This window comes from Patiria miniata, unplaced genomic scaffold, assembly GCF_015706575.1.
Source record: "Patiria miniata isolate m_02_andy unplaced genomic scaffold, ASM1570657v1 HiC_scaffold_21, whole genome shotgun sequence".
NCBI lineage: Eukaryota > Metazoa > Echinodermata > Asteroidea > Valvatida > Asterinidae > Patiria > Patiria miniata.
Window position 1 is genome coordinate 3,801,575 of NW_024037060.1, and position 25,261 is coordinate 3,826,835.

Below are 25,261 nucleotides of genomic sequence, written 5' to 3' on the forward strand. Positions count from 1 at the left end.
ATTTTGCCGACGCGCATGGCTACGGCGACGCGCGCGCATACCAGAAACCGGAGCCTTTTTTTTTTGGCCTAACGGCTTGCTTCAACTTCGAGCATCGCTTTGAGGTCCAACCATGGAGGAATCCTTCCTCCATGGTCCAACATAGAATCACTACAGGTGCATGATCTTTCCTTGTCGACCAATTGCGAACCTCAATGAATTGAAAACCGCCACCTGACCATCAGAAAATATTCTTCGTGTGTTCCCCCCCCCATCCCCCCGGTAAATTGGGCTGTTCACATTCTGTTTGATGGTATGGAATGAGCAGTTCCTATGATTTTGAGAAACGTAAACGTAGTACTACCATAGCTCCATGGTACTGCTGTCGGTACACTTTAGTGGAATCCTCCCTGGTCTACATATTGTATGAGTCGATTCTATCAGCTTGGCACCTCTCCACAAATTGGCAGGGCCACTTCACACCCGTCCTAGTCAGATGTGTTGTCATCTTCGCTAATTGACGTCTAAACACGGACCACCTATTCACGGACCAGCGGCCACCAGTAACCCACCGGCGGGTCGGCATTGTCTCGGCCGTGAATAATCGACTGCGCACGGTACCAACTCCAGCACGGGGCCCGCCAACGAAGATCTCATTTAAATACGGACGTGCCATTCAAGACACGATCTTGAGTTGGACACCTGATGCGTTAGAACATAGAGCAAGGAACAGAAATACAGCACAACTCGTGAGGTCACGATTGTTGTTCCTTCTGAGATGTTGTTGAGGACCTGAATTGGTTGAATGATCTGGCTCAAACAACGCTCGAAAATACGGGTACTACTACTAGCGTAACCGGGGGAGGGGGACGGAGGGGGGGGGGGGGTGCAGCAGTTGCAGGTTCCAACGGGCTAAACATTTAGAAAAAGCAAAATTGGGACGCTGATAGAAGCAAAAATCAGCTCGGTGAAATCGTCCTGTCGGAAAAATTGTGTGTCCGTCGGCAGATTTGCAGGGATGATAAGCGCCACCTATAATATTGTCCGATAGTGTCCCTGATTGTCCGCTTAGAACAGCGCCCCCTATAAGAAGATTCCCCCCCCCCCCAGCCCAGCCTTTCATCTGACGCCGATGGCCGGGGGAAAAATCGAAAATTCTATTTTTCAACATTAACATACAGGCAAACACAATTCTGGTTACGCGTACGCGACTGGCTAGTCCCCGGAAAATAATGACGCCTCTATGAGATATTAAAACACCCTTGTCGAAATTTCAACACGTGGTGATTGTTTACATATATTTTTTACGACCTCGGCAAGAAGAAACGTAGCCACAAGGAAAAGGTGCAACTATTTTGATGTCTCCCTGCTGATGCAATTTTCAAATCATTGAGGGCGCTGCTACATGAACACATGGCATGAAGTAACTTGTGTATATGAAGGGTTCCATTCAAAATGTCACTTTCATATACTTTTACCAATCTCTCCTTGCTAGCTCTATCTTATTAAATAAATTCACTTTGCACTGTATACTTCATTTCCTTCGTTGATAATGAAGTTATAAGCATCATTCAACCCGTGATATTACAGAAAATCACGAGACTGCACAAGCTGCTAACCGAGTTCTATTCACCCCCCCCCCCCCCCATTGCGGTAAAAAAAAACTTATCACAAACTCAAATGATTATTTCAGCAATATATCTCCGGTGCTTTTATTCAAATATTTATAACTTCAATACACATGCGCACATCTGTTACTGTTACACAGTGTGGTATCTAATTATTGGTAATGACCTTTGTACCAGGCTAACCGACAGGAGCGAATACATGGCATTTGATAGCGGTGATGTCATATGCATGTAGATGAATCTTGTGACAAGTGGCTGGTTCGCGTCTAATGCAACATGCACATTATTTTGGTATGCAATTGGATGTGAGTGAACGAATGTACTAAAAAAAGAAACCAGTGTTTTCGAGGATTTGAAAGAATTAACGTTTAACTAAGCAGATGTCTATGGAAGTTGATTGTAAAAATCTGTACTTGGCTCACCAAGCTACCACACTTATCACTTACCATTCGGCCATCTGTAAGAATTGACGTTGACGTTACTTTGTCGTTGCTTGGGCTGTGTCTCCCTTCAAAACCCCATTGGATTTTTTCCCCAGCATCAATCACTAAGATATAGTGGACTGCCAGCTGTCGTCTGCTTGAGCTTGTTGCCAAGATGGCTGGGCCCCCAACTCCCCGGATGAAGGCGCTGGAAGCGAAGGTGGTCGTACTTGGGAAAGAAGGTGAGGTACCAGCTCCTTGGCACGTTCCAAATAACACACGACTAACTGTAAAATTTAAAACCACGTGATGCTAATATTAAAAGAAAAACCAGGGAGCTCGGATAAGTGTTAATAATTTAAAATAATGACATTGAAGTTTTACAGTGCATATAAAATGAAAATGAAACTGAACATTTCACCGTTGACACCCACATGACCAATGCTAAATTGCATTTGATGAATAGCTAGGACGTCAGTGATCGCAACGCTGCAAAACGAATGACACTTTTTGAGATTTCTAGACTAAAAACACTTTTAATCTGAGGCTTAAAATACCCTCAAAATGTCCCAGAATCTCAAGTGCCTTTGGAAACTATATACTGAACATTGATGTTGGTACAGTAAATCCGTGCACTTCTTTCCGAGTTACACATGTACTTCCTGGTTGAATGTTAAAAAATCATTTTAAATCGGTCAGCTTACATACATTTTGCAAACACAAGATTATTAGCAGACTAAAATTGTGATATCTGTGTTAAGCGGTTATCAGTCATTCGGTTAGTCGGTCAAAGGTCCTTCTAGTCTTTTCTTCGTTCCTTCGTTTCATTTTGCGTGTAGGTTTTCGTGCCGTTTTTTTTGTAATTTTGAAAATTTTAAAATCACAAAGGGGACTTTTACCCTTAACAGCCCGTCCATGCAATGATGACGTTTGGCTGAGCGAAGGTGAGCGCCCGTGCACGTCGGTGTCTACTTGTTTCGGATTTTGAAGATACATGAAAAGAACAACAACTCAAAAGACAAGTAAATTCAATCTGTTGACAAAATGTAGAAAAGTCTATTTTTTAAACAAACTATGAGATTAATTACGTCAATCGGTCATCGTTTATGGTCAGTTGAAATCGCCCCCAAAATGGCCAACAACCGAATTACAGGAACTTTTCACAGCTCTGTGGATTTGTTAAAAAGTCCACATCACAATTCAAGGCAATTACCAACTCTAATTTTATTTAGTCTAATTTCTAAGGCTGCAGAAGACTTAATGCAAACGGAATAAGGAACACAAGAAAAGATAACTACAAATCAACACGTAATTGTCAAAAACAATATTTAATTTATTAGGTCAGAATCGTATTTAACAAATGAAATTTAAAGCTTTAAAGCGAAAACTATAACTGAATCCAGAATACTTTGAAATCATTTGATAATTATGTCAATCGTATCCAATTCTCAAAGAATGCAACATGCACATTAGTTTGGTATTTTTCTAAAGCAGAGCATGAAGCTATATACTGAAGCCAGAATCCCAAAGGTAAGGGTCGGCACCCATAGTTTTGGAAAAACCCAATACAAAACCCAACGCCATGGTACTGTGGTACCACAATGCCAAAGTTCAACGTGTTATCATGCCTAGTACAAAAGTCAACAATTTGCTTAAATAGTTACAGGATCGGCTTTTGCTGTGTACTGTAAGAGAAACCTCGTCTAGTACTGTGAAAAAAAATCATATACATATATGAGGATCAAAATTTACCGAAGCAATTTGTGCTTAAACTAGTTGTCGTCGCCATAAATTAGGAGAATAATTTTACATTATCATACCTTCTCAGTGGCGTAGCCACGGGGGCGTGGGGGGGGGGGGGGGGCGACAGCCCCCCATGAAACCTTGTCGCTCCCCCAGTCCCCCCCCACTGAGATTTTGAGTTTCTAAAAAAAATTATCATTGATCTACATGACGCCCCCCCCATGAAATGTTCCAGCCCCCCAGCGCCCCCCCCCCCCCCCCCCCCACTGAAAAATTCCTGGCTACGCCACTGTACCTTCTCATCACTGTGTAAGCGGCAATTATAGCATTTTGTTCCTTCAACTGTATCATATTTTTACCAAATAAATAAGGCAATTTTAATCCGTCACTTTTCTTCACTTCGTGAACGAAGTTTAATTTCGTGATCATACACCATTAGGTTTATGATAACGGAATATTATCGATGGAGGTCTACATAGAAGTCTTTATAGATAGGACCTACATGCCATAAGTTCAGAAATTTAATTCTCATATCATAATTATTCGGTTCTGAAATGTTCTATTTAAGGAAAGATAAGTGATAAGCATGGTGTAGAATATCCTAAAATTAGACATCATTGACACTTGGATGGACCCTGGCATTCAACTTCAATAGTATCAGCAGGATGCTTATCTCATTTACTGCCGTTGCGTACATTAAGTGCATGACATTGGTACGCTTGGACATTTTTGCATCACTTTATATAAACAGCACAAATCAGATCTAAACGTGTCGGTGACTGTATCAAAATGGTCGACGACATCAGAACCAAACGTTGTATAGTACTAAGAAGACTTGAGTCCCAGCTCTCCCCGGTTTTATCGCCTGTCAACCTCAATTACAGATAGCACTTCGTACTTGTAAAAATACATGTAAAGTGCCACAAAGCCTTTAAGGAAATTAAATGTCTGTCCCCTTACCTTCCCACTTAAAAAAGGGACAAGGTGAGCCTACTAAAGCTGGTCCTACCAACTGATATTTAATAGAATATAACGGTATCAATCCACTCCTTTCATTCAGACTGTTCTCGGTTTTGAAAACTTTAAAACTATAGTATTTCCTTTGCTGAAGGCAAATTATAATCACACCAATCTGATGTTTGCCAACAGGTGTTGGAAAAACGAGTCTAGTGGTAAGGTACGTCGGGAAAATCTTCAGCAAAAACGTCAGTCCAACAGTAGGTGCCTCATTCTTCACATTCAAAATGTGAGTATGATGAGACACGTGACATGTTTCATTCATGTTAGGATGGCGATCGGGTTTAGAAATTTATATCCTGGATTGATGACCCTAAGCATATCGTATGCCAAATGAAAAAGCATTCAAAGTTTGTCTGAAATGTGAATAGTATAGGCCCTACTATTAGAAATTGTAAAGACCGTGGTATCCTACTGGCTGCGTACACAAGCTTCAGGAGTTGTCGACACAGTCAATCACTATGCCTGAATTGCATTGATGTTACATAATGACGACAACATAGTGGCGTCATGATACTGTACTCTACCGAAATCTTGTGGGTATCAGTTCGATAATGAGTAAATTCTACCAAGGAAAGTAATCAACTGGTGTAACCCTTTCAACATAATAATTGCGAGTTGATTGATCATTGTACAAAGCGTCTTGCTGAAAAAAACCCAACGATTCCAAAGTTTCTTTAAAATCAGACTAGTCTTTCACAGACGAAAACAGATAAAACACATCTTGCGGATAAGGAAATTAGGGTCTATGTAACATTCTTGACTGACAATCAGCACTTTTTGTTTTATCTTTATGGCAACCTTCGAAACAGGACAGTCGATAACCACAGAGTGAAACTGATGGTGTGGGATACGGCAGGACAAGAACGGTTCCGATCCATGGCGCCTATGTACTACAGAAAAGCCAATGCGGCCTTCTTGGTATACGACATCACCCAGTATTCCACGTTTGAGAACATGAAGACCTGGGTGGACGGTCAGTGACGTAGGAAGCAATCACGTGATCAATAAAAAACTGTCCACGTGATTCATATTGTTCTAAATTCAGGAATCCCAACGCCTAGACAATATTAAAAGCATTTTGTAGTTGCTTTGTTTTTTTCCCCAAGTGGGTTAATCAGCAGAGTTCGGAACGGTTAAGTTGTATTGATCTACAGGGGAGATGGCTCAAAACATTGAAATAATTGTTGGACTCAGTGGACTGATTTGAGAGATTTGTTATTATATTTTAAAATTTAAAAATGAAATAATTTAGTTCCCCACAACGAAGTACTGGTACCATCATTCTGATGAATATAGTTGAGGGGCACGATTTTATATGACTTTCTATGATGATCCCAAGTTCCTCTTTCCAAAACTACTTCTGGCCCGGTATGATCTGAAAGATTATGTATAAACTGTCTCATTCAAGTTCCATCGAGCAAAGCTACAATTAAAAGTGTATCCAAGCAACTACAATATTAAACAAAGTGTTCGTTTGGAACATCTTATTCATTACAGAGCTGAAGACGGCAACAGACACTCCTATGGGTAAGTCCAAGTCACAAGATGAGTATGAACTTATGCGGCCTGATTGGAGGACATTGGTATCATTCGCCAATAAAAATCTGAAACAACCAAATTTCCACGAAATCGTCACCGTCCCTTTTTTCCCACTTTTCGTGCACTGTACTGATCTTTCAAGCAAATCAAGCCTTTCCGGGTTCATTCAACCACAGTCTGAACAGTGTACCCTCAGGCTCATGGTAAAAGGCTCCTTGAGTCCATAATATACCGCTCCGTCTTATGTAATAGGGTGCTGTGGTATAGAAATAGCTAGGATGCAATATTACAGATTGAACTTCTTTGAACAGCGGCCTCAATCGTTCAAGGCTGAATATGAGTCGCTATTTCGAAGTGTTGCATTTGAATTGAGTCCATCACAAATCCTCTAAAACCTCACAAGTCCGGATTGAGTCCTCAAGTCCCAAGTCGAGTCACAAACTATTTACATCAAACTTTGCCCAAACGTATTCATTTGTTATTTCCCATCCCCTGTTACTTTTGACCGGGCTTGTGAAGGGACTTGTGGGTTACCTATGGTCGGACTTGTGATGGATCCGACTTCAACAATGGTATTTTTGTCTTGCTCCTAGTTCTCTGCGTCTTAGGAAACAAATGTGACTTGAAAGACCAGCGGAAAGTGCAGTCTGACGAAGCCTTGATGTACGCTGCATCCATAGGAGCACTTTTCTTTGAGACATCCGCACTCACAAACGAAGGTAAACACAACTTAATACCGATGCATGATGGAGGTGGTCACAGTAGCTTTTTTGTAGCTAAGACGTGAGCGAAATCCATTGTTTATGGGCAAAAAACTATATTGGTATTAGGCCTAACATAAATAGGCATAGTCTATTTTCGTTGAACCAAGGTGATAGAGTCACACAACAGATCTGAATATCAACAACCATTTTGTTCGAGTCTCAAAGACGAAACTTTCAGGATCAAAGTTTCCTCTTCCGTAAATTGATTTTTTCTTTCATTTGTCTTATTTGTGGTTGGGAGGATTATAGGAGGCTCCGTTTTATACCTGACTGTTTCCACACACCCCAAAAAGTTCTGATTGAACAAACGTTAAGGACTAAGTACGTCAAACAGTTATTCAAAAGAAATATTGTCACACGATTAATTTTGTACTGGATTTATTTAGGAGTCCAGGAGGCCTTTTTGCGATTGTCCCTGGCCCTCATCTCTCTCAGCAAGAGCGCCCCCAACTGTGGGCTCATCACCAAGGACTACGACGCACGCAGGAAGTCCGAGGATTTCTTATCCTTCCCGCCAAGCCTGCTGTTGCTACGGGAACAGATCAAGGAAGAAGAGGAAAAGGAAGAGGAGGAAAAAAAAGTCGGAAGATGCTGCTGATGGTCATGGCTTTATTTCTTTATTCGAGTCGGACAAGCAGGTTGAATTAACTTGCATTTATGACTTTGTGTGGAATTATGACTTTGTGTGGGGCGCTGTGGTTCTATGGTTGTGGTCGACTCGCGTGCCGTGGTACATGGTACGTGGTTTTGAACCCTGACGGGGAACATGGTGCTTGTGTTCTTAGGCAAGACACTTAACTATAATTGCCTCTCTCCACCCAGGAGTATAAATTGGACATTTGAAGGTAGAGATCAGAAACGCGCTGATCTCGAGCTGCTGCAAAAACTGGTCGCATAACGGCCTGATGAAAAGGGGTAATAATAATTTTTGTCAAGCACTATAAGACCTTATTTTGAGAGGCTGTAATTGTCCTTAGTTTCCGATGATGAGCTGACATTGAGGCCTCGATCGTTCAGAAATTCAGGAGTCTTTGAGAATTGTATCCAGCCGCTTCCATGATAAGCGCATGTGTTGCTGCTGGCCGACGGCCGTAGCCTATAACTTGGACGCATCCTTACATCGGGAGAAGTAGTTCTAGATCTCAAGGCTGACATTGTTGTAGGGGATTTCAGTTTTGAACTCGAATGGGGGGAGGCCCGAAGACTGACAGATTCTTCGCAGAATTGAATTGGTTAAAAATTGAGTGATTTTGAGATAAGTCTTTGTCTAATAATATGTGCGATTCTTGTCTTCTGTGTGGCCATGGATGGATAAGAACATGATTAGGACCTGTACATGCCTTTTATTAATAAGATTATAATCGACAAAATATTTTCCACAAGCCATTATAAATGGCTGTAATGCCGTCGCGCGTGTACGCCAACAATACTATTGGTAATTTGTAAATATCATGATTATTACGAAAGGAAACGGAGGGGCAATAATTAGTTGGCAAAGACAAAAGAAACTCATTCTATTGCAGTATCGAAAATGTTTAATATCTGTCAAGCAATATGCCATAGAAAAATCATTGCAAGAATTACAAGACAATTCAAACCTATTAATCGACGTTGTGACAAACACATTCTCTGTATTTTTTTCTTTAAATCCGCACAAATGTAAATTGTAGAATAACAAAAGTGGAGATGTTGCGGAGCACTGTGGAGCATTTATGACAAGAAGTAAAAGATTATTACAGTGCTCACCGGAAAATTACGCCCGAGCTTTCGGTGTGGTACATCTTCTCCAGTCCCCTGAAGAAGCCTAAAGAAGCATGTACAAGCCATAGTCCCCTGAAGAAGGAGCACCGCACCGAAAGCTTGGGAGTAATTTTCCGGTGAGCACTGTAAAGCTTGGGAGTAATTTTCCGGTGAGCTAATTTTTAATTCTTGTCATAAATGTAGATTGTATGTATTTATGAATGAACAAAGTAAAATCTCGTTAATTTGTTTATAGCAATACGTCAGCCAGCCATTGTCAGCCTGTATAAAAATGCAACAATCATCTTACATTCCAGCTGTCTCATTAATAACGTACAATTTCGTCCGTTGTTTTTTTTGGGGGGCCTTTTTCTCAGGCTGCAGGCAACAAGGTTTATTTTTCAAGTCTGCGTAGTAGCAATAATTAAGAAGGGGTGACAACATCAGCATCCTGATCTATATATATCGTTTAATTTGAGTATTCATGAGTATAATTATACACATAATTTAAATGACGACCTAAAAGACCAACATATAATATAATAATTCTGAACAGTTCTGTTATAATCAAGTTGTCTCAAAAGAAACTTTCTTCCAATAGCATCATGCATTTATGCAATATTTCCTATTTTACTTGAAAAAGTGACATAAGCATTACTGAATCAAGTTTAGTTTTTGTTTGCCTTTTCTTTAAGAATAATCAAGAATGAATTTCAGTCGTGATCTCCCTGTATTAGTGAAGCTATGCACACGCTTTGGGAAAATGTTGGTCATTTTTACAATTCACTAAAATGGTCAGGTGATGCACAAATACAAATATATTAAACTTGGTAAAATTATCCCAAAGACAAAAAGACTTCCAAACCATACCCTTTGACATTCATGGTAGTGACTATCTGAAAGATCATTTGGATATGACAGCCGTTGTACGTAGCAGTGTTAAACAATTTGACTACTGGTGATTTTCTTTGAGGATAATCTTGCAAACTCTTGTACAGATGAGCCTTCCTTATTATGCCACATGAAAGTATGTAAATATTCATAAGACTTCATTTGCATCTTCTGTCGGTGACCTCTGTTATGTTAATTTCCAAACTTGACACATTCCAGGAGATCTGTCTCCCTAGCTTTCGTAACAATTGTTCAAAGGTGGTCCTGTTGGGACATTTATTACAATAAAACCAAAATCATTATTTTGTACTTGAGTGTACTTGACTTTCATTAGTTTTTACGGCATCAGAATTATTATGGGAGCCGCCCACCTACTTTAATACTTCTCTTCCTAAGTTCGTCCAGATTTAGTTCAGGTAACATTGTTTTTAGCGCTGCATGCTGACCTGAGAATGCCTGGGCGCGTATTCGTACAAGAGAAGGTGACGTTTTGACCAGTCCACATCCAAAAGGCCTAAATGGCGATGTATTGTAAAGTCAGAGTATCAAGGGCGGGAACATGTCAAAAATATGCGTTATTACATCGCTGGTTTACATGCGCTCTCACAACATGTTTTAGATCCATTGCCTACCAGGGACGTTTCCTCGACTGACGGCGCTCATTTCAAATTTTAATTATTGTGGGAATGTAGGGAACAGGTTTTGGGTCCACGGGTAAGGGACGTCGCAAAACCAAATACAATTTATTACTATTACTATTTTTTTTTTTGGGGGGGGGGGGGGGGGGTTTGGGGTGGGGGTGAGGGGGGGGGGGGGACAGACCCTTCGTTTTGTGTAAGGTATTTCGGGATCTATTTGTGGTCACCTGGCTGTCGCAAAATAGAAATGGGGGTGGACAGGCTGACAGCACCTTACTCGTGATAGGGGGCGCTATTCAAAGCGGACGATCTTGGACACTTGTCTATTTGAAAATAGCTGGCGCTCTTCGTCGCTGCCGATTTGCTGACACACCACATTGGTAAAAACGGTAAAAGCCAAGGGGATGGTGGGTATACTTATACCACTAACGGCTGTGACTCAGCATACAGAACTTATTATTGTGAATCAGTGCAAGACCAAATTATCATTAAGTAATGGTATTGGATACAGGGAACATGACTGAAAAGGTGACAGCATCTTTTGCGAGACCAATTAAATGCTATGGGAAATAAAGTAATTTGTATGCTCGTCAAGATTCGGGTATTAAAGTCAGGTGATGGTGAGGTTTTTTTTGAAAACAACTAGGGGCCTATGTGACACAGCCTTGTGATTGCAATGAACTCAATGGTATGAGAATGTACATTTTGCCAACGTTGCTTCAAATCTCGGTTTCATCATTTGGCAAAGCACTACCAGGATCAGCCACCGGGGCATAAGGAGGAGGTGGCTCCGGTACACCGCCTGATGAGTGAGAGGGGAGTGAGATGTCATCTTGTGGTTGCGATGGGGCGGTCGGCTCGGCCTCAGTAGATGACAGGAACTCCTTGAAATGTCGAGGCTTTGAGACACTCCTTTTAGGGCGTGCAGGTCTGCTCCTTGAGGTAGCAGGGCCCGCGGACGCGGAGGTATCGGATTGAGAGACGGAGCATTGAGACTGACCGGAGTTATAGTCCGAGTAGTACGGATTGATCCGCGGGAAATCCTCCTCGACGGACTGGTACTTGGTCCCTTCCTCCACGCCGTCATATCCCGTCCGTCCGGCCTTGGCCCGGTGATTGGCTTCCTCTACCAGGAATGGCATTCTGATGAGATCGACCACCCATCCCATGCCGAGCACGCCAAGGGTCAGCAGGTAGACGATCCCCCAGAAGTACCGACCGAGGTAGAAGTTGTGGAAACCAAAGATCCCGCCTGGAACGGCAAAGACGTAGGCATCATCCAGGTAGTACCTCGGAGGCTGCTCGATGCCTTGGAGCTTGTTGGAGAGCCGTTGGTTGTAGCGTTTGAGGTGAATGGGCATGCGGATCCAGTCACTCACGACGCCCACAATGAACAAACCGAAGGTGAAGATGTAGACCAAACCGAGGACGTGACGGCCAAGATAATGTTGATGGAAACCTAGCAACAAGGTCATATGTGAAAAGGTCAAATGGTCGTGGCAATTCATAGATGTGAAATTAGCTGATTGCTATTTTGTTGTTGGGACAAAAATATTTCTATTTGAAGGACGTTTATTGCAGATTTCCGGTGATAAAATTAACTTTAATTAATCGAACGTTCATTAAAATTAATCGAACGATCGTTATTGATAAAACAAACCCGCATAACTATTAATAATTACGTTAACACGCCCATATTATTCAAACTTGGATTTTGATGGCTCGATTAACAACAACATGATTTTTTTCCCTACAACAATTCTTTTTAATCATGCAACTGAAAGACAAAATTATTTTCATCAGCTATTTTTGTTTTTACCTAAAAATCCAGTGGTAAATCCAAGAAGGTAGCAGTCTGACAGACGCTTCGGCTTTTCGTATTTGAATTCGGGAACTTCGTCTCGGTTCGGCACTTCGGCAATCTCATGCTCCCATATCCATTTGGCTTCGATCTGAAAACAAAATGAAAAGGAGTATTCTGTTTATGAATACATGTAGATATATACTTCAAACATGGCGTCCAAATCGATGGCTGATTAATTGAGCTTTCGTGATCATCCTGTTGTCAGGGGCGTGTCATTTATTCGGACATGACTGACCGAAACAAGCTGAAAGATGCTCTCTTTTTCAGGCACTGTGAAGCGGTATTTAGGGATTGAATGGTTGGGGTATCACGAATCCAAATGACCTGAGTCTAAAGCAAAATACAGTTTAATTAACGACTTCAAATGAGATACAAAATGCAATATCCATAATATATCCAACATTCTGGTTCGCTTTCTTTGAAATTTTTGGAAATGATTTCTCGTCAAGGTAACGGTAACGGTCCGTTAAAAAAAATACACCCTTACCTTAAAATTAAATCCATATTCCCAAAATAAGTATATAACATGCATATTTTGAAGCTCGTTTGTCAACTGAACTAGGCCTTTATCTGTTTTTAAAAAGAAAAATCAAACTGTGCTGAAATGAAACATGTCTTAAATGTACCTCAGCATTAGCAGCCTTGACCAGCATGGGTATACGCCAAAAATCCACAAACCAACCGAACCCGAACAGCCCAAAGGTGAACATGTAATTGAAACCGATGGAGATGTTCTTGAGATAGAAGTGATGGAAACCGAAAAATCCGAACGGGAACCACATGATGTAGGCGTTGACCACGGTCTTGAGTCTGGTCAGCGGGACGGGAGGGACGGACCGCAGGGGTTGAGTCTCGTCTGCACCGCGTAGGGGAGGTGGGTTGTCCGGGGATGACGCGGTGTTGGTCCGGGGAAGGCTTGCTTGGTTTGCCGGTGGGGCAGTGACTCTGCTCGGTCCCGCTCCGTCGTCATCGCTGTCGGTGGTGTGGGCTAGAAGGTGTGATGTCTCAGATGCCATGCTGGGTATAATACTGCCAAAGTGACTTTTTATAATCTGCAAATGAGAATCGAATGTGGCAAAGGATGCCCAAACTCAGGCCTGTACGCAGGATTTCATCTGGGGAGGTGTGTATCAGTACAGGAACAGGTAGGGAAAAGTCCCCTTTCCCTCTTGAAAAAAAACCCCCAGCTGCAACAATACCAAATTATTGTAACGCAGATTTGAAACGTTGTCATTTCAACATTTTGCAAACTTTTAGTCCCATATTATACTGAACAGTTTAAAGCTAAGCCTTGAGTAATGTGCACATGACTTTAATATAGATTTAACCTTACACGTTTCACCAAATTGCCGACTTTTTTTCATAGAACAAAGGAAATCGGCGGTATATTGTTTTCCAACATTCTGCTTACCTTTAGAGCGCTCTAGCTATTGCTATTGAGAAAAAAATGGCACTCACAATGCACCACACAACGACAGCTCTCTTTCGATTCCCCCCGCCATGTTTATAACTTCCCGAAACAATCGCAAACGGCAAAGGGGGTTAGTATGTTGCTACAGTGCAACTGAATGGATACTTAGTGCCATATAACTGGGCTCCCGTTCGTGAAGAATTGACCTTATCGGACAAAGTTCAAAATTTAGTTTACAATAATTTTTTTTTGTGTTACTTGATCAAAGTATAATTATACCAACAATGTCACTGTCACGGGACGTCCGTGCATCAAGGGCGGATCCGGGGGGGGGGGCAACGGGGGACATGCCCCCCTCCCAAAAAAACCCGAATCCATTTGTTTTTTTAATGACGTCGCTATAAAGGCACGCACTGCGTATACACCACCATCTTTTCCTTTGAAAAAAAAAAAGGTCAAAGTGGTCAGAAATTGCCTCATATCGCACCACAGAGCATTTAGAATCAAAAAAATGTGTCCCTGAACCCCACGCCGTAATTTTTTTGACCCACTTTTTTGGGGGACCAATTTTTTTTTTTGCCCACCCCCCCAAACAAAAATGTGTTCAGGATCCGCCCTTGCCATGTATGCTGGTGAATTTCCACAGTTGGTCGATGTGAATGAGTGGAATTATTTAATTTCTTTTATAACATTACGATAGCTCAGACTCATAAAGGAACGAAACTGATTCCGCACATTTTCGGTAGGCCTAATTGTTTTGTCTTCCTGCAGTTTTAAGCTATATCAACGAAAAAGATTTCGCCAGGATACAGTGCAACGCATGGCACACGTACGTACTATAGGCCAACGTCAGTGCCTAAAATAAATACCCTCACTTTAAAATTCTTAAAAACAAATTCACAATTTCAAATTGTTTTTCATAAAATCACTCAAGCAGGTTTCTTACAAAAGAGATTTGCGAACACTTGACCGGGCAGGCGAAAACTGAAACCCGAAATGATGCCGAGATATACGAAAAATGTCAGAAAAAAACTCACAGTATGACCTATGAACTAATTAATATTTGTAAAAACTAAAGTGGCCCTTTCATGGCAAAGCAGTCTATCTTGAAAAAGGGAATTTTGAGATGATCGATTTTAAACATTAACTTGCTGGCTTTTTTGTAAATAACTGGATTTGATGCTATCAAATTGTGTGATCATGGGAGACATATTGTTTTACTTTCCTGCAAAACGTGGCAGTAATTTTCTTGGTTTTTTTTTGCCACAATACTGTCACATACATGTATATACATACATGCATCATTTTGACAAAACAGTGTATCTTAAGATAAATGTTCATAACACGTACTTGATTGGTTTTGCTATAAAGACTTAAGGAAGTTTTGTATCCAATTTAGGAAAAAACGACCTAACGTACTATAACTTACAGCGTTTTGCCAAAACTCATTGATGTTCATAACGCGAACGCAAACATGACATAGGATGTTTTGAAAAGAGGCAAAGGCTTTCAAACAGTGTGAGATAGGTTGTGCTAAAATAAAAACGATACATAGGGCCCCATTGAAACTTTCAGAAATGAACAGAGCGCCCTCAATAACCCTAAAAATCTTAAATAATCTTAAAAATATCAATGTCGAAATTTTGAGTTATTGCCCCAAAATAAATGCTATCTCAATTCCGTTTTCTCTCGTACCAACAGAGGGCGCTCGGCATGGCACTGCATGCGCGCGGCCGCGCTGCAATAAAGTGCTGCACTTGTATTTTTTGCAGCTACCGGCGGGCTATAATGCATGCAGTGCGTGCGATGCGGCAGTCGTTACTCGCGAACAGACTGTCTGTGGACATCAAAAGAATCTAGAAACAATCCACACGTAAACACAAAGTTCTCAGCTCCTGGTCGGTAAACAACATTCATTCAGTGCTAGCTCGGAAACAAGCCGATCGCGATGGCTCCCAGCGACACACCGGCCTGGCCGAACCCCTTGGAACCGGGCACGGACGTTGACAAGCCGGCCAGCCAGGCAGCCAAGGCCGCTGGCAGATCCCGGGGCGGCGATTTGCTGAGCCTGCTCCGTAAACACGGAGTGTCGTTCGCCATGCTGCTGTCTGTCTGGGGATTGGGCTATTTCCGATTCAGCTGGAGCTGGTTGCTGCTGGTAAATAAAGTCTTATTTTGACCTTGTGACTCAGTATTGATGGATCTTCTTCTAATCTGGATGATTATGTAAACATTAAACAAGACTAGTAACCTTCACTCTTCAGTTTATTGAGTCATGTTGTTGAGGTCAGGGCTAAAGAAATATTATAAAAAGTGAACTTAAACCTGTGTGTAACTTATTTAGAAAAATGCAAGAGGGTTTTGCCTGTTATGTTTCACATGTTTTAATTGGTAATTTGGGAGTACTAGTTCTAATCTTGAGTGACTATCGATATGGCAGTTGATTGTTAATGTTTATGTGTGGTTCCCTTACCTGACAATATTCACCATCAGGGTATTTGGTTGGCTCTTGGATCAAAAGAATGGTTCTCGGACTTTATTTTCCCTTAATAAGAAATCCTCCAAAACTTTGGATCACTAAAAAAAGAAAAGAAACCTACTTTAATAAAAAATAGGATTTGATTCAAAACATAAAAGTAAAGAAACACAGCGCGGATTCGATCCCGGGAGTAATTCTCTTGACAATGAATTACTTCTGCGTTTTTAATTTGTCCCTTCCATTTTTTTTTGGTTACTGCAGGCGACAGTGCTGATGGTATGGCGGGAACGCAACAGTCAGCAGAAGCACTTGACCATGGAACTTGCCCGCCGTGCCACGCAAAATGAGAAAGAGACGATACTTAGCGCCGTCAACAACTTGCCATCTTGGGTCAGTTTTTGAAGTTTGTCCAATTAGACTGAGCTCTGTATTATGATCTACTAAGTGCGAAATCTGCGCCAGGCCTAGTTGTTTTTATCAATATTAAAGTCAGCGACGCCATTAAAGCAGTCAAAATCAATCAAGTGACTGTTAAGAATTCCCTTGTTAATGTGATATAGCCGTGCTTTGACTGGATGTGATTGATATGCCAGCTGTACCTACCAGTTAATTTTTGTCTGTCTGCAACTTATCAAACATTACGAAGGTTACACCATCATTTTTCCAAAAATTGGGCCTCTTGTACATAACAGAACATTACCATGTAATGTGTAATAAAGGATGGATTTTTTTTTTATGGAGAAGCAAATAATCTGTAAACCTGTCTAAGGTTTGAATCGGTAGAAAATGCAGGTCATTATTTACAGGGTGTTTCAAAAAAAAGGAAACCCAACTTCAAAGAATGAGTATGGACAGACGATATGTTTACTGGCTATAAAACTGGTATCATCTGAAAGCGTCATCTCTATGCTTTTCAATGATACAGTGTTTAGGTTTTCTGAGTCATGCATCACTGAGCATCATTGCCTTGAAAACTGGATGCAAAAATGCAGATGGTTCACTTTCATAAAAAAAAACCCCACTGGGCACGGTGTGCCTATTGTTACGGAAATGTCTGTGAAATGGCTTGAATGTTAATCCTCGGGAAAATGGCACATTGTTTTGAACGTGGCTTGGTCAAAACGAGAAATTCATGGCAAACAATAAAATCCAGTTTTGAAACCAACCCGACTTGTTTTTTGGTTTCTTTTTATGCACTCTAGTCTTCTTCTTGAATACTTATTATCATGCACACCATGCCTATTGTGTTTGACATGAAAGTGAACCAACTGCAATTTTGCATCAAAATCTCATGACAGTGGCGCTCAGTGATGCATGACTCTGGAATGGTAAACAAGGTATCATTGAAAAGCATAGAGATTACGCTTTCAGATGATACCAGTTTTATAGCCAGTAAACATTTAGTCTGTCCATACTGGTTCTTCAAATTTGGGTTTCCTTTTTATTGAAACACCCTGTATACATTTGTATTTGATGTGCATTCAACATGCAGTCTATTGTACAGCAATGATACTTGACTTCACATTCTGAACACAAATTGTAAAATTCTTTTTCAAAATGTTCACAAACATTTTGTCCTAGGTGCCCTAGTGCCTCTGCAGACTATACGCAACATAAATGTACAGTTCAAGGCTCATGCAAGGCTGCGTTAGGATGAAAGTAATAGTGTGGCCTTTGACTTGTGTTGCCTTGAAGAATGTTCTCAACTTACACAGAGTCACTACCAAAGACTTAAACCTGATGACATCGTGCCATTGATTTTTGCCAGCAATAGGTGCTATTAGTGGTATGCAGGTGCTGGTGGGTACTTCAATTGTACTAGGAGTGTAACAAAAGAAGACAAAATATAAAAACAAATTCCAATTAAACAATAAAAAGTCAGTTCAAAGTGTAGTGGCTGGTATTATAATGTTGTTAAATGAAACAAAGGTCATTTGTGAAAATATTAATCTTTTACTTGCTGTTGAAGTGATGCAAAAAAAAGATTCCCCTCCTCTTCAGGAAAGGAGGAAAAATGAAAAAGAAACTTGGGAGAAGAGTAGAAGACATGAAGATGATTTTTAAAATGTGAGGAAAACAGCGTGTGTTCTGCCTTCAACAGTAGAATCAATCAACATACATGTAGCGCAGTGGCCATGATGGGATTTGAATGACAATGGGGCTGAAACATTTCTAACAAAGGGAGACACCTTGGATAGAAGTACACAGCCACATAGTGTGGATAAGTGTAATGTACTTATTAGCACTTTGTACATGTATGTCTATTTCACACACACGCATGTACAGTACATGTATAGCCTACGTGTCAAAGTGAAGGTTGTATTTTTATAACCTTAAATTTGAAGTTGGTACGTTGCACATGGATTGACTAGTAATCCCAGCCATTATAGCTTATACAATAGAACTTCCCCAAAGTACTAACAGTGGGTTAAAAGTCATTCAATTCACCGTTGTGCATATGTACATGTACCGTAACCATGTGCCAGATTACACATGTTGGTTTGAAATGGTTAGAGGTAGAGAAATCGTCAACGTGTATTTGAAATACATCTCATTCAGGATTATCCTGTACATGTACATGTACATGTATGTGGACTGTACGTACTGGCAGACTGTTCCAATACCTACATGTTTACAGTCAGCAACATTTTATCATGTCTCTGGAATTTCATTAAAATGTTTAGATTCGGAGCTGTCTGCAGCATGAGATTTATTTGAGTCTTACTGTACAAACAATTGGGGATATCGGTATCTTGTATGCACTTATTTATTATCTCTGGAAATATCTGCCAACAAACTTTCAATTAGTCCAGTCGAATCTTGGAATTCCCCCAGGCTGGGGGATTAAGGGTCAACGTCTGGTATGCTGAACCTGATTCCCATGGAAGAATTTTGCCTTGGGATTGCCGGGGCTCAATATATGATATTGCACTTAGACATGACTGTTAGATTTGTGAACATTGAATTGGTTATCATCATAAATTTAACATATATATAGGGAAAAAAACGGATGCCAAAAGAGCATTAAATTTACAATGTATCAGTTAGCCAAGCTTAAATAAAATGCCAAAGATTTGAAAGATAATACCTGGATTATTTAAAAACAGGATACTCAAACTTCCTTTGCATTAATGTTGTCTGATCATGGGCCCTAAAAAGTATGTTCCTTTCTCTGAATTACAGGTGTACTTTCCTGATACAGAGCGGGCTGAATGGCTAAATAAGGTTTGTAATTTTTTGTTTCAAATTTCATTCTGGGATTTATTCTTGTTCAGCCAACAAACATATTAAAAGAATAGACATGTAAGCCTATGTGTGCAATTTGCTTGTTGAACTGTTCACAGACATGAACGTTCATTTCCCAAGAATTATTCATGCCATTACCTTATCTCCTTATTCCACCCTTTTTAATATCGCAATTTCAGGGCTCTACAGAACAAACAGGAGGTTGTTTTTTTCATTAGCCCCCCCCCCCCCAACCAATCTCACTCCAGAAAATCCTCTGAATTATGCAGACACTGGAGCAGACACTGAAGGATTGGTCTTATGCAGATCCTTATTATTCCCTTCACTAATTTCTTTTTCTTTTAAACAATAAAAATTAAATTTCCAGATGGTCAAGCAGATGTGGCCGTTCATTGAGGGCTACGTGGTGACCATGCTGCGAGACACGGTGGAGCCAGCGGTACTGAAAGCTCTACCGTCGTACCTCAAGTCCTTCAAATTCGAAACCATCAAACTTGGCACATACGTAAGTTGGTTGATTAGTGTTCAAACACGTGTACAGTAACTCAAACTGAGAACTGTTTGGTGATCTGTTGGGTCCCCAACAAACGATTAGTATCAGGAGTGACTGGTGATTTTTGGAGAACTTTGAAAAGTAATTTTCTTTAAATAGACTCTGGACTCTGGAGTCATTTCAAACAATTGCAACAGTCAATCTAGTCAGTAACCAGTTTTTGTTTTTGTTTTAAATGTCGAACATTTCATGTACCTACCGGTACGGGTAACTTAAATATTTGAAGTAAATATTTCTACGCAACTTTGAAGAAAAGTTTGAATGGGTTTAGTATTTCCTAAATCTTTAAATTCAACAGTGTGTAGGAATGCAGTGGTGCACAAAATCAAGTTCCCTAATCCTGCTAATTCCTCCAATTGAGGGATATCTGAGGGTCAGAGTCAATCTTACAGCCATCATCTTTGTTGGTAGCGCCACACGAGCTGTGCATCAATTGGTAGGGCGCTTCTGTCAAACAAAGCTTAATTGTGTTTAATAGTGTGGGAGACCTGGGCGCCATCTGTGTGGCAGACAATGGCAAGCAAATGGTTCGGACAATCAAGTATCTGTCCATTGCTATTTTATACTGCATGGACGGCCATGCGTGTACTTACGTTGGATCAGGAAAATCTGAAAGGCTTCAGTGACCCCATTGATCAGCAGGGCACAATAGAGATAACAACACAAATGAAGCCTCCCAGAGGATTCACAATCCACCAGGGAGATCTTGGAGGATTTTGCACCATTTGGAAAGGTGCAAGTACAAAGAATAGGCCATTGTTGTCTTGCACAATGGAGGAACGTTTTACTGAGGAATGTAGCCTGTAGAGAGCTAGGTGGGTAAGGTTGACCAAAATCCTGACAATGGTCGTTCAAAGGTTTTGTGATCTCGGTTTCCCGTCTCATTGTCTGAAACACATCTGTAAGGAGAGAATGCAAAACTAATGAGGCTGTAAGTCGAGGTTTACCTCAACTGTCCTCAAGATTTTATGAGAGTTTTACAAGGTTTAACTGGGTGCCTTAGGTTCAACTTCAAGTTATCGTTTGTTTAATTTTGCATTCATTATTGATTTCGCAATCTTCCCTAATTGACATAATGAAAATTAACTGATCAATTATTATGATTGAAATTACAAATGTGTGTGGGGAAAAATTTGGGCATCGCTTAAATGTCAAATTAACAAACGAGCATTTAGTGTTGTGTTAATTGTTGATGGATAGCTGAGGGAAATGTGTGTTGTTCCCTCCGTACTTGTTTTTTGTTTTTAATTTCATGGTTGCTGCTGGAGCTGTCTCCCATCTGTCCTCATTGCTTACCTGGTTGAATTCCCAGGGCATCAGTGCAATTAAATTTGATAGATCCCATTTTGCAAGGCTATTTTTACCAGGTCTCGTGTTCATTGCATTGCGGCAGATCGTTTGTGTTGCAAAATAATAATTCATGCAGGAATTTTTTTAATGAAGATTTCATAATTGTATGAAGAGAAGCTGTAATTGTGTACAATACATAGAATAACATTGAAAGATATCAAAAACCTCAACAATGATTTCCTTTTATGGTTCCAAAATTGGGATTAGGTTGAGGTTAGAGATGCGATCATTTGTTTGCATTTCAAAGAAATTTTTATATCAAATGAAGTTGTTCTTTCAAATTTTTATATTTTTTTTGGTGTGTCTGTGCATTTTTTTAGCCGCCACGTATCGGAGGTGTCAAGGTGTACACAGACCAGGTTGGACGAGATGAAATTATTCTGGATTTGGAACTCTTGTAAGTAGGCCCCCCCCCCCCCAAGGACAATATTAATATGCACCATATAGTTTGTTTTATTGGGATATTTAAATTCATACAGAATCATTTGCTTTTCATGCATTTTTTTTCTAATTTCCAAAAATAACACCACCCCAAAATCCAAAGAAGAGTATTCCAAACCTAACCTGTTGAACTTGCAGCTTGAAGTTGCAGCTCGGTGGATATTACACTTTTTGAGGAAAAAGTGAAAAATTGTGCACAGCCTTTTGATCACATCACAAAACACAATTGTGTCTGTAGTACTCTTTATTTCCAAAAATCTGTCAGTTGACTGATCATTGGAAATTACCTACATTTCTTGATTTCTCCTAAATGACAACAAGCCAGACAGAATAATTTCATGGGTTGGTTATGTACGATCCTTAATCCAAGTAAGCTTTTGGATAATAAAGTCGGTAGGTTACATTTGGAATAAATGCAAGTGATGCGTTTAAACCAAGATGCTGATGCGGTTAAAATACCATTGTATTTGAACCCCCCCCCCCCAGCAATGGTCCAATAATTTCCATCCTAAGGTTTTTTTAACAAACATTTTGTCCCATAGAATATGTAGATTCAGTAAAAACGAGACAGTGTGTGCTGTCAACATAGAAAATATATTTTGTCCTCAACCAGATCCAATGAAAATATCACAGTAATAAGCGTCCAGGTTCTGTGCAAATGTCTAGACATAAAGCTTTCAAACAATGATCTTAAAAAATTACTGATTTGGAACTTTAATGAAACCCTGGATACAAAGATTAGGTACCCTTATATTTCCTGAAATGCAGCAAGATCCATATAAATATTGTATGCAAATTGCCCTGTAAAGGGAACCGGTACTATTTTTATGTCTGATTATTTTATGTCTGATGTTTTCATGGGCCAGTGTTATGCTTAGCACACAAAAAAAATATGTGCTTAATAAAACTGGTGTTACAAGTCATAGAATTGATCATGATTTTTGCTTAGCAGATAATTTTTTAAGAGCAGCGCTTGACTGCCTTAGTAGTTCACTGAAGCCGGGCCCAGGGAATTTGATTCTCGTTTTGCTGGTAGTTCTGTGTTTTGTAACCGTTGTTTACAAAGAGAGCCTTTTTTTCATATGATGAAATCCTGGAAATTTCCAACAGCATTGATAGAAACTATCAGACCAGTTAAGTAAAAATTTTCAAGGGTATTTTGGTGCCTTTTTGGTTTTTATGCTGATGGAAATGTCCATATGTATGCATGAGCAAAAGTGTGATGTCACTTCAGGCAGAAACCTCAGTGTTACAGCTATTTCAACACCAAAAGTTGCCAGAATTTTGAATATTTTGCTGTCGTAAATTTCCTTTCTTTGGTGATTTGTTGTGGTGTCAGTACATATTAGTACAGCCATTGAGTAAACTTTTCTCACAAATATTTTCACTGAGCAAATTTTCGGGTTCACAATTTGAACACAAAACCTCGAAACTGAAGAGTGTCCTCCTGAAATGACATCACAGCAACAACACCCTCAGTTTATCTGGAAAAGCATTTAAATTTTGAATTTTTTTTAACGAGTGCACTTTTCAATAAGATTAACCAAAAAGGGATGTCAAATAGTTTTCATACATTTAAGAGGAGGAGAAAGGTACACAGAATATGTTCTTAAGAAAAAAATCATTGCATAGACCCTTTAATTTTTGTTAAAGAAAGTTTTTTTTTTTTAATCCAGATGTAATTATGTGGGTTTTTTTTCAAGCTGAGGGGGGGGGGGGGGTTTGCATATGGGTATAAGTTAAATGTATGTACATAATTGGCTGTTACAAAAAAGAAACACCCACAGTATTTTGCAATAGGAACACCAAATAGCAACACGAAATTTCAAACTGTTATAGAAATATTGTATTTTATTGAGAATCCACTGCAGGCAATCTCATAGATAACCAGTAAAATTAGTAGTTCAGTTGAATGATGAAAATCATTTCAAAATTATACTTGCAAAATTATTGAAAATTGAATTATTTTAACTGTTTTGCACACACAGACAGCAGCTATTTTTTTTCTCAAGAATGCATGTCATTATAATGTCTGCATCATTGATGCCTTCAACAGTAAAAATTTATTGTGCATGACTGTTTTAACGATGTGTACCTTGTGTTTCGTTTTGCAGCTATGCTGGTAACTGTGATATCGAGATTAGTGTCAAAGCCCTCAAGAGAATCAAGGCTGGCATTGAGAGCCTCCAGGTAAACTTATAAATATTCAGATAAAGATCAAGCAAAATATCCATGATTAGAAGCAAAGAGCTGGTACTGATTGTACCTTAGTTCATAAATATTCATACACGTAGGTCAAGCAAAGGAGTGTTACCGATCGCACGCAAGTTCATGAATATTTATGGTTGGTGGATGGAGCAAAATAACCAGTGTTGATTTATTTATTTATCGTTTTATTTTACCAGGGTAGCCCCATCAGATATCTAAGAACTGTTCTCCCTTGGGCCCCTGGATAAGTTAGTTAGTTTATGAATATGCATGCCAGTTAGTTTATGTATATTCATGGTGATGTAGAGACAAGAACTTGTACCTGTTGCACCTTAGTCTATGAATATTCATGGTATGGTTGAGCACAAAGGTGGCACTGATTGTATACATTAGCTTATGATTGTTCTTGTTAAGGTTGAGAAAATACTTGATGATTCTGATTTCATGTTGTGAATTATGATATTTAAAATCTAGAACTTTCATTGTATGTAAGCTTATGAATATTTATAAATGTCTATGAAGTGGCTGGTACAGATTGCATGCTATGAGTTGGTGACATTGTAAACTACCGGTACACAGTCAGTCAGTGTGACTGATTTACCCATAACATTTTAATTTTTTTTTTTAAAGTTGATTTTGATGAATTTTGTCCATAAATATACCGTACTGCCGTGCCTTGCCTTTACCAGACTGAACTGAAACAAGTTGAGTCTTACAGTTTATAGTTTATAAATTTCCAAATTGTCTTGTATTTTCAGCTTCATGGCACTCTGCGGGTCGAGATGAAACCATTGGTTGACAAGGTCCCGCTGGTTGGAGGAATGTCCATCTATTTCCTCAACAAACCGGTAATGACCCCCTCCCACATCCCGTTTGCCCCTCCCCTTCTCTCCGAAAAACTAACTCAAAGCTTAAAACCAAACAAAGCAAAGCAACATTGTAAGAAGTATCATTGTTAATGACTGCCATTGTTTATCTAAATGCATTGCAACAAAACGCATCATGTCATTTTGTATGTTAACACGTATTTATTCCGTGATAAACCCAATATATCCGAGCGTGCTGGGGCAGTGGTGTATTAGGCAAGGCCCTTTTCAGCGTAACAAGAACAAATAGGCTAAACATGTGTTTGGGGAAGGTTTAAGAATTCATCACATGAGACAGTTTATCTTTAGGTTGTCGAAATTTTGATGCTCATTTTGGAAGTCCATGTTTTCAATAAAAGATTCAATCTTTTCAGTTGCAATCAGGGCTAATATGTTGTAACAGAATCTGTGAATCTAAGCAATGTCTTTCCAATACATGCATCTAGGAAAAAATAAGTACCTGCACATGTGTGCATCAC

At 39.8% G+C, this 25,261-nt stretch overlaps 3 protein-coding genes across 5 annotated transcripts in view; 2 read left to right on the forward strand and 1 right to left on the reverse strand.

Annotated features, from left to right (window-relative positions):
- Positions 1–1,805: 1,805 nt before the first annotated feature.
- Positions 1,806–10,013, forward strand: LOC119729809 (ras-related protein Rab-22A-like). 2 transcript variants are annotated; one of them, XM_038202594.1, is made up of 7 exons: positions 1,806–1,912; positions 2,146–2,271; positions 4,922–5,018; positions 5,602–5,765; positions 6,290–6,319; positions 6,925–7,050; positions 7,482–10,013. In XM_038202594.1, exons 2-7 carry the CDS (start codon positions 2,205–2,207, stop codon positions 7,691–7,693), a joined length of 696 nt encoding a protein of 231 aa, XP_038058522.1. In that variant the 5' UTR covers positions 1,806–1,912; positions 2,146–2,204; the 3' UTR covers positions 7,694–10,013. The 2 variants fall into 2 exon arrangements, with proteins under 2 accessions (XP_038058522.1, XP_038058521.1); XM_038202593.1 differs by having other exon boundaries at positions 1,806–2,271.
- Positions 10,014–11,019: 1,006 nt separating this feature from the next.
- On the reverse strand, positions 11,020–13,722 carry LOC119729810. Its single transcript, XM_038202595.1, has 4 exons — positions 13,640–13,722; positions 12,855–13,280; positions 12,184–12,316; positions 11,020–11,823 (listed from the first exon to the last, which is right to left on the reverse strand). Exons 2-4 carry the CDS (start codon positions 13,242–13,244, stop codon positions 11,084–11,086), a joined length of 1,263 nt encoding a protein of 420 aa, XP_038058523.1. The 5' UTR covers positions 13,245–13,280; positions 13,640–13,722; the 3' UTR covers positions 11,020–11,083.
- Positions 13,723–15,386: 1,664 nt separating this feature from the next.
- Positions 15,387–25,261, forward strand: part of LOC119729500 (extended synaptotagmin-2-like) — a 29,885-nt gene continuing 20,010 nt past the window's right edge. Inside the window, exons 1-7 of one of the 2 annotated variants that reach the window (XM_038202077.1) lie at positions 15,387–15,797; positions 16,380–16,508; positions 19,302–19,343; positions 19,732–19,869; positions 21,588–21,664; positions 23,823–23,898; positions 24,675–24,764. In XM_038202077.1, the coding sequence (XP_038058005.1) occupies positions 15,588–15,797; positions 16,380–16,508; positions 19,302–19,343; positions 19,732–19,869; positions 21,588–21,664; positions 23,823–23,898; positions 24,675–24,764 (762 nt within the window). In that variant the 5' untranslated portion in view covers positions 15,387–15,587. The remainder of the gene's footprint in view (positions 15,798–16,379; positions 16,509–19,301; positions 19,344–19,731; positions 19,870–21,587; positions 21,665–23,822; positions 23,899–24,674; positions 24,765–25,261) is intronic. The other variant, XM_038202078.1, reaches the window with a different exon arrangement.